The sequence below is a fragment of the Melampsora larici-populina genome (genome assembly GCF_000204055.1).
Source record: "Melampsora larici-populina 98AG31 unplaced genomic scaffold MELLAscaffold_187, whole genome shotgun sequence".
Classification (NCBI taxonomy): Eukaryota; Fungi; Basidiomycota; class Pucciniomycetes; order Pucciniales; family Melampsoraceae; genus Melampsora; species Melampsora laricis-populina.
Genome location: NW_006768948.1, coordinates 1 through 10,115, shown reverse-complemented (window position 1 = coordinate 10,115; position 10,115 = coordinate 1). Strand labels below are relative to the sequence as shown.

At 38.8% G+C, this 10,115-nt stretch overlaps 1 protein-coding gene across 1 annotated transcript; it reads right to left on the bottom strand.

The window, feature by feature from the left end:
• Window positions 1–7,004: 7,004 nt before the first annotated feature.
• MELLADRAFT_114487 (uncharacterized protein) lies at window positions 7,005–7,698 on the bottom strand (the record flags this gene model as incomplete). The annotated part of the gene is made up of 2 exons (XM_007419423.1): window positions 7,005–7,346; window positions 7,486–7,698. 2 exons carry the CDS (start codon window positions 7,696–7,698, stop codon window positions 7,005–7,007), a joined length of 555 nt encoding a protein of 184 aa, XP_007419485.1.
• Between the last annotated feature and the right edge of the window lie 2,417 nt (window positions 7,699–10,115).

The window sequence follows — 10,115 nt, the reverse complement described above, 5'->3', positions numbered from 1 at the left end:
GCCTCACAGCAGTGCGGACAGCTTCATAACATTTCAGAGCAGCTTCACAGAGGATCAAAGGGGATCACAGCAGTGCGGGAAGCTTTAAACATCTTGGAGCAGCTTCACAGCAGATAAAAGGCACTTCACAGCAGTGTACAAAGCTTCAAAAAATTAACAAATTGGAAATACAAAGAGCAGAAAAAGCACAATAGGAAACAAACACAAGTCAAGAATCTAAAACCTCATTGAATTGCCATATGTGGAGACAATTATATTCTACTTAATGATCTAATCCCAATTCAAGATAAAAAGCAAGCAACCCACACACACATGACATCCAAAACCAAAAGTACCAAAAAAATGATGAATCCTACAATCACGTTCAGGTGAAGTTTTCAAGTGACTGGTGTTTTTTTCTTTTGCTTTTTCTCTTGAACAGTTTGATCACCATCAGCCAAAGCCTTGAGCCTATGCATAAGATTGTTGTTTCCCTGTGACCCTGTGTGAACTTCCTTCAATTGATTAATCTGAGTAGCTTGAGCATGAGATGAAACACCTGTAATTTGTTTATGTGTAGGCTGACTATTGTTGTTGATATTGTTGTTGTGGATTTGATCTGCAAGCCCGGATTACTTTTAAGATGGACTAGCACATCAGCGGCAAGCCGTTGCGTTCACACTGCAAAAATAATGTATTTTTCCAAGGTGAAAAATGATTGACATTAATGCACAAAATGATTAATAATGCAGAATTAATGCACAAAAATGCAGAATTAATGCCAAACTAATGCATTTTTAATCATTTTGTGAAATAAATGTAATCATTTTTAACCTTGGAAAAGTACATTATATTCGCAGTGTCAAAGGCTTGAAGCACAGAGACATGTCAATACTGTTATAATCCTCATACTGGATTATGCTTATTTTGAGTAGAAGCTGCCCTTCTAGATTCTAGAGCTCAACATGTTGTATTGCTTTTCCTCATTCTTCAATCTAAGTTATACTATAAGATACTCTCTGATCTCTTATACTCCAAGCTCATAACAAATACTAAGCTCCCTAATTCTTACTATTCACTCATTTCTCAAAGGAATCATTTTTTTTCTCTGTTGGAAATTTGAAAGATGACATGCAGATGTCTTTTCCACCTGTTTGCCAAAAATTACATCATATAGAATTTCTTCTTCAAGACAGTGAAGTCTCAGAAATGATTTTGAAGCTGACTGAGATAGTCAAGAATCTCAAAAGTGGGGCCAAACAAAAGACCAAGATGGCATCAAACATTCTTCCATGTTGACTCTCCACACGGCTTGCCTGATCTTCTTCCTCACTATAATTTTTGGTATTCAGAAAAAAACACAAACATGTGACATTCTTTTCCTGATATAGAGGTTTGTTTGATTGGGTAATTTTTATTAGTTTTCTGAGAAAAAAGAATGGTTTTTCATGAACCCAATTGGGCAAAAGTGAAATTTACAGGCAATAAGCAACTGAAAGCAATGATGTATTTGGGTTTGTAAATGCACATTCAGATCTTGGGGATCAAAATGGTATCATAGATTCCTGCAAATGGGTTTTCCAGGTGTGGATTGACTGATTTATTGGAAGTTTTCATTGGATGGCTCGAGTGGAGCTATCCAGGGGCCTGTTCAATGCATCTGATTATCTGATGCTTTCTCTGACTCGTGTTACCGTTAACTTGTTTAATCTCTAACCCTTGTACCTTTAACTCCTCCATCCCGAGAACATGAGCGACCTGCTCTTTAAAACACCTTTCCTTGGTTGGTACTACCCAATCCCATAGCTATCATTTGTGTTATCTCGTTGAAATGTCATCATAGCATGGAAGATGAGCAATTTAAACCACTTTCACAAGGGAAAATAGACTGGTTTTGACAGCGGCGCCATAGGATGTTCACAAATGATCTGAAATATCAACAGAACTATGTGAGGCTTGACAATGAAGAACCATTTTTTTATTGATCAAACTGTGCACAACGCATCAAAGGAAGAATCAACCACTTTGGAAATGAAAACCTGAAATAACCTGTAAATTGAGTACCATAACAACAAAATAGTAATAGGTATTTGCGCCTAGTCTCTATTATTCACAATAAGCTTGTAGAGAAATCAAATGTGCATTCCATTGTGAACTACCTGATGTTCAGATGATAGAACAATATGAAAGGCCAAGATAATGAAAGATACATGACTGATATGGTGTACATGACCAAGTTGCAAACAATAGGTAAGTAAGAGACGTACATTAATCAAGTGATATACAATGATCATTAGAAGTTAAAGGTCAACCATGAATTGGTGTATCCAACTATTCACTACCGTGATGGAACTATCCTACTGCATCTCATTAACCTACTTTATCTTAATTTGTCAATCTCCCATAAACAAACGGCTTCCATTTATCATTTTCCACTAATGCCTGACCCAGAAGGTCAAGGCCCCCTGTGGTGTAACCACCCTACACAAATTTATCCAATTTACCTCCCTGGTGTTCTTCAATAATTGGCTGCTGTAAAACCATTGCCTTGTAAAAGAACTTCAGATTGATCATCATGCTGTTATTCATTTATATCATTTATAGAGATTGACCAAGGATACAATACCATCAAATTGCAAACACATTAGCCAAACTACTGCCTCCCAAGTCATACCCAATACCTCACAAGAGAGCTTGAGTAGTATCAAAAACGCAATTCATATGTATGTCTTGCTCAATCTATAAACGTAATACCTGATTGAAGTTGAATGCTAACAAAGCTTGAACGTGCGCTATCCGGTTATCATAACAGCCAACCTGATCCCTCAATACCTGTAGTTCTCTCGGCCAGCCAAAATTCACATGTTACCGCGCAAACTCCATCCCAAAATAGTTGTGGCACCCTGGAAAGCGGTTCCCCAATGATTCTGTCAAACAAGTGGCTCCATTCTGACATTCGTTCAAGGAGATAAAACTGAAACCAACCTGTGAAAACAGTCATCGCAAGGCCATAAATCCGACTGGTCAGAACTCACAAGTAGCTAGCTATACCAACTTACTCCAGGAGCAGTGGTTTGGATTAGCTCATTGTCCGGTTGTTTACATTGATCGATCAATTTGAAGGCAAAGGAACCAATCTGAACGTACCTTTGATCAATTTTTTGATCTTCAAACATTCTCAAGTTGTTTTTGACCTAAATCTGAGTGTTTCAATCCAAGTAAGCTTTTTACTCAGTTAGTTGGATAGGTTGGCTCATTGCATAGAAAATACTAATAAACACTGAAAGGTCTCGATTGTCTCTTTTTATGTTGCTTTTCTTGAATGGCATCTGATCCATCAACAGGTGAATCAACCAAATCATCAATTTTAGAACATGATTGAGTTGCTTTTAGATTTTGAGCAAGGGGTTTGACTTCCAAAGTACAGGTCAACTTAATACAGTCATTGTTTCAATTAGTTGATTGCAAAAGATTAATTGAGTTAGCTTTTTATGATCTTTGACTTGAAATCACATTGTATTGATTGATTTCAAGGCAAGAAGAGACCATTTGGATCCATTGATTTCAAGGCAAAAAGAAATCATTCGGATTGTTTTCTTTTTCCCCAAGTGATACTTCAGTCCAGAAAGTAATTGATTTCCTAGCTCACACATGTAAGCTCTTTGAATCAAATTGGTACCCCGCCCTTCTAATTTTTCAAGCTTTCACCAGTTTGATATTTGAGAAGACTGACCAAGAAAATCTTTTATTTTCTTTTGATTTGATTGGGCTCTTGATTGAATGCTCCGTTGAAATCACTCAATGTCAATGCAATAATCATTTGGTTGATCCACATATTCATCCACATATACACTTCTCATTGTATCTATGTCAACCTGAGAGGCTTTTGCGGAGCAAAACCTCCAAGGTATGCACAAAACACCTAAACACCTAACAAAACCAATAACAATAATTACAACTCTATCACTCAGTTTCAAGAGTGTAAAAAGAATAACTCGTCCAGACAATAACATACTTCTATCTCTTACCAAGGGTCCAGACAACATTACCCTGGCCAGGAAGTTCCTTTTTTTATCAAACACATGAAGTCATTTTAAAAATAACTAGAACCCGTACCAGAACAAAACCACTCTGGTACAAATTCGACAATTATATATTAAAAACCCTACTCAGGAATTAGTACCCAAAACAACCTGACCAGGCAAGAGAAACAGGGAAGGGCTGCTTTCTTACAAACCAGTAACAGAACCTGATCAGCTTACCACGGCTCTATGATAACAAAGCAGGGTTTTGATGACATCACTAAGTAAGTTCATGTATTTGTTATATAAAGACCTCGTACCATCTAAGAGTAAAAAGAATCATCCTTACGACTAACCTTTACTATAAAAAACCCACCTTTTTTCTTAAAAACTCTTTTTCTTTTCGAAAAGCTTTTTAAACAAACCCATTTTCTTTGGCCCTTACTCTCTGCAGCCCACACAAAATCCATGTAGGCGCTGCCAAAACAGCGCCTACATGAAGGTTTCCCTCAAAAAAGCGCCTACAGGCTGAAAAACCAATGTAGGCGTCATTTGTGTACGCCTACATTCTAAAAATAAAATGTAGGCGTAAATTTGAAGTGCCTACATTGTGTAGGCATCACAAAAATGCGCCTACATCTTTTTTTTTGACTGTGGGCGTAACTGTAGGCGTAATTTTTGTGGCCCCTACATATTTTAATACCAAAACCCTTATAATTTAATTCCAACACCCTTATAATTGATTATAAGACCCTTGTAATTTTATAATCAAATGTGCACTCTTACATTTAATACCCTTATCATTTAATACCAACACCCTTATAATTAATCTCACCACCCTTATAATTTAATACCAACACCCTTATATATTAATACCAGCAGCCTTACAGATTTGTATTCACACGTCTATAAGACCCTTATAACTAACTTAAGCGCCTACATGGAAAAAACAATGTAGGCGCTCAAAAAAAGCGCCTACATTTTATTTTTAGAATGTAGGCGCTTGAAAATAGCGCCAACATTTTATTTTTAGAATGTAGGCGTACACAAACGTGGGATGGGTCGGTGACGCGTTGACAGGGTACGGGATCGGCGTGATTGTGGGAAAGTTCTGGACACAGCTGAAGTTCAAACAGGGCTGGAACAAGAAGGACAAAGAAGGCGTGAAGAGGGGGATAGCTTGGGCGGAGACAGTGGCAGTGAGGGTCGGTTTAGAGATGGTGGCGATGTTGTACAAAACGAAAGGGAAGAGATACCTGGCAGTGACGGATAACACAGGGACAGAAGCAGTTATTAGAAACTTGAAGTCACAAGATAGATCCGTAAACGGTGAATGGAAAAAGCTTCAAAAACGTCTTACGTACCTGGGGGGTGAGCTAGAGGAGAAACGTGTTGCATCGGGCGATAACAATGCGGACGAGCTGTCCAGAGGCGAGAGGGGAAACAAAAGCATCTTCTTCTACCTGGAACCGGAACTACCGATCGTATCTGTCATTCTTGTCATTCTACGAGCGTGCCAATTTGATTGGTTCAGGAATCAGATGCATCATGAGTTGTACATCTCTTGATCTACATATCTCTATTGCTAGAAGACTCTCGGAATGAATCCAAAGCATATTTTTTATCAACAAACAAACACCCAGCGATCTGGTGTCTTTCCAACTCAATCATCAATCTTAACTATGTATGAGGTTATGACACTCCATATGTAGTGCTTTCATGGAGCATCTATTCCTGCTAGTCCTTGCTAGTCTTTCTTGCTGCACTCAATAAATCATTGTGTACAGTCTTGCTTTGTCATACCTTAGAAGATAGTCAAAGAATACCAGAACGGATGACATTACGCTGGAAAGCTTTTGGACAAGCAAAATCCAAAATAAATTTTGGTTTTGATTTGATTGCGTTTCGAATTGCGGTTTGTCAATTGCGGTTGGTTTCGTTTTGGTAGGGTTGCAATGCAGCGAAATATACCAAGATTTTGGTGTGTTTCGTTGTGAATTGGGTGTTGATGCAATCTTGAAACTTCCCAATCTTCTTATTGATATCATTTAACTCTTGAAGCTGTGGAGTTTAACGTACTGTAGTCAATGGAGTGAGAGACTAAAGGGGTGTTGATTTTGGAAGGGTTTTGGATTGAATAAATCGTTGAGTATTGAGTGATGTGGTTTAATGAATAGTGTGTGGTTGACAATAGTGGAATGTTGGCTGACCCAGCTCCAGTAGCTGGGAGTGTAGTTGAAAAAAACCCTGACACCAAATTCGGAGCAAAAGACACTGCGCACGTGGTTTTGACTATCCAGGTAGTTAAACGGCAGCGCCTGGCGCTGCGCGTTTTTTTCTACACTGCGAGGTAGGCTTGATTAGACTGGAATTTGGTTCAACACCTATTTCTACTTGAATTCCTTTTGTCTTACTTCTTTTTCTCTTTTTCTTTTCTTTGAAGAAGTCTTCTTCTTGCTCTTGCTTAATTTGGATGGTTCTACCTTTGCCACCTTTTTGAGTTTCTTAATCTGGCTTTTTGCATTCGCTAGTTCTTTTCTCAGTTGCAGCTTTCTTTTTTGTTTTCAATCTGTAATCAATCAAACAGAGTTTCAGCAATTTTGTTTGTGTTCTTTAAATGTTATTTCCGACTCTGATGTATATGATTTTTGTAGATTATTAACGCCGGTGGACCTCTTACTGTCTTGCAGGTATTTGATCATCTGTGCCTTGTAGGCTGGCCATGTAGGCATAGTTTTCATAAACCTCTCTTCCCGTTTAACGGGGTGCTCTACCTTTGGGACCCAAGGTCTTTTGATTGTATAGGATTTGGGAGTGTTTGAATGAATACAGGAAGGGGTTCTTTTATTGGGTGTGAAGGAATGAAGGAGAAATTTAAAAAAGGAATGAAAGGGTTGTTGGAAAGAGGTAAAGGAATGAGAGTGTTGTGTGGAAGAAGACTGAGGTATGGAAGGTTTGGAAGAGAGGTACTGTAGTATTTTGAAGTTCCTGATAGTTTCTTTTTCATAAACTCAAATTGCTCTTACCTTTCTTTGACTTCTTTCCCGAATTGTCTGATTTGTCTTCCAACTCTGAACTTTCATTGCTACTTTCTGAGTCTGATTCTGAAGTTGAAGAGGAATTGTCTGTATCTTCACCACTTTCTCCTCTGCTGTTTGAAGATCCTAAGGAAGGTGAGGAGTGTCTTTGCTTCTTCTGTTCTTGTCTTGAGGTAAGTTCTTCCTCCGGGTTTTCTGAGACGTTATCACCGTTTGAGTTCTCTTCCTTGCCTTCTGACAATGAACCTGCATCTAAGAATTTGTTTGGGAATTCATCTACATCTGAAGAAGAGTTCTGAGTGCTTTCCTTAGGAATTCAAACTTGCGTATTTGGTATTACAACTGATGGAAACGGTAATGGAACATGTCCAATGTAGGTTTGTGGTGGTTTGCCGTGACTTTTGGTTTGCAGATAGGGTTTGAGCTGTATTGGTTAGGGAATTTACTGGCTCTACTCTGTTGATATCTTCATAGTTCAGTACTTGGCCTTCTTCTGTCAAGGTTCCCGTCAATCTTACTCCCAATGGGCTTGCTTCTTGATTGTTGATGTTGTTCATTTCTACCATTTGTTCTTCATCTGTGTCTAAACCTTGCACTCTTATACTAGCTCTGATTGCTCTTGATGCTGCTGTCTTGTTTCTTTGTCCGTTATTTATCATATGTACTGCTTGTGTCAATTCTAGCTATTTCACTTTGGGTAGTAGGACGATTTTGAACCAACAATGATGACTCTTGGAATTTTTAAATAGGTGGATAGAGGAATTAAAGAAACTAGTGAAATGGCCAGTAATAACTGAGTGGTGAAAGGGAATAGATAATTAGATAAGTGTTTATTTATGATTATGATTTTTTGGGATTTTTAGTTTTCTAGGAATTGAAATGATTTTTGATTAATAGTTTGATGCTGCAATTAATTAGTTTATAAATAATTGTTAGTTAATAATTTGATGCTGTAATTGATAAGTTTTATTGATAATAATAAGGATTTGAAAAGATAGATAGTATGATGAGATTTACTAGATGGAATCCTTTCAGAGTGTGAGGGAATCTGTGGCAGCGCAGAGCTAGAGTCATCTCCTTTGTATACAGTTACGACTCTTTTCCGTCAGTGCGCTGAAGTGCCCAGAGTCATTTGACATGACTCTTCTGGCACTACCTTCTCACATCTATTTCCCGTTCGGTCATACTCTCTACACAAAGTGACTTGTGTCATGGACTAGCCTTGCATTTTGTGCCTCGGGCAAGGAGCAAACCATTTGCAAAAAGACCAACACAACAATCTAAAAGTCTACATATACCCACAACTGCAAAAAAGTCCTTCACCAAGAGTTGCCATGTACAAGGTCATACAAGTTTGAAAAATCAATGCAATTTCCTCATCGTCATCTAAGGCATTGTGAAGTACTCTAGACCTTCTCAAACATGCCTTGAGGATGGAGAACACTTTCTCAATAGGGTTGAGGTCCGGGAGGTAAGCCGGGAGGTATACCAAATGCACACCTCAAGCCTCTCAGAGCTCAGCCACACAACCGTTGTGGTGAATTGGTGCCAATCCCTGACTCCCAGCGCAGTACACTGCGCAAAAACTGTGGGTGCGCTGGGGCCCAGCGCACTGGAAACTGGGGAGAAGGGCACTGCGCCAGCGCGCACCTCCGGGACTTCGAGCTTTCTTAGTCACTGTGCAAAGTCGCAGTGCAGCCCAGCACAGGGTGCGCAGGCTGCGCGACCCTGCGCCGTATATGCGAAGGCTCAACCAATCGGATATGAGGGCAAGGGGGTATACCCCTTGCGTACCAATCTGATCTCAACCTACTGGACTTGATTCGATCATCTTGACGCATTCCCAAAATCACAATTATCGATGGACTTCCGAATCTGCTTCTTGAAGCCACGGTGGCCTTTGCTAATGCCATCAACGGCGTACTCGGTGAATAACAAATCTAGTTACTCGGACTGCAAGACTTTGGCGTATTTCCACAATAACCATCACATCAGACTCAGTCCATTCTTATTTGCTATATATAACCATCACATCAGACTCAGTCCATTCTTATTTGTTATATTCAATTTACAACATCTTCAAGTTCAAGTTCAACTTCCACCTTTATTTAAATCTATAAGCTATCACTTTCCCAATTTAACTTCCCATCTCCTTAAGTCTTTAAAGCTCTTCGTATCGTATTCAGTCAAAGAAACTATAATGCCAAAATCATCCAATTCTCAGTTAAAATTACGCTCTTCAGCTACCACTGCCCAGGCTTCCAAGTCTCGTCGAGATACTACTCAGACAGTCATTGTTGATTCTGATCAAGACACCGGTAAAGAGGATGATCACAACTATATCACTGAAGGGGGAAAAAGCGGTGATGAAAACGAGAAGAACAATGGTTCATTCAAAAGCAATGCCTCTCCTACCGATGGAAAGCGCAATCAAAAATCTTCAAAGAAGAGAGTGAAGCGTAAGAAGCAGGTAATTTTTTTAACAGATTACTTTTGTTTTATTTTCTTTCTAAAGATTATGTGTTTTATTCTTATGTCTTTACACTACAAGAAACATAACATTTTCTGGGCAGAAAATTAAATTATTTGTATACAAAAATCTGGAAAGGTCAGAAACAGAGCAAAAAATATGAAAAAATATGCATTCTGTTCCTTGGTTTGAGATCTCCAATCTGCATATTTTTCCGTATTTTTGGGGTTCATATTGGTGAGTGTACTAACAATAAACCCTCATAATCACCAGATTACCACCTGTAACAGATGCTGGAATTTGGCTGATCAGTGCTGAGAGAAAATTTTGATTACTACAAAACCCCATAACTTTGTCAATTCTGGCTCAAAACACTCGATTTTGAGTGCATTGGCAAGCTGGTATTTGCCTGAAGATAGTTCATAAATGAACCAAATACGTGGCGGGCCTGCAAAAAAAGATATCCCCAATGAAATCAAATTTCACATATCATCGAATAGAATGTCAGCCATTGGGATTACACATTTTGAGTCAAAACAAAAGTTGTAGTTCAGGAATTCAGCTTTCTAATGCACCCAAAATCGAGTGTTTTGAGCCTATACGCCG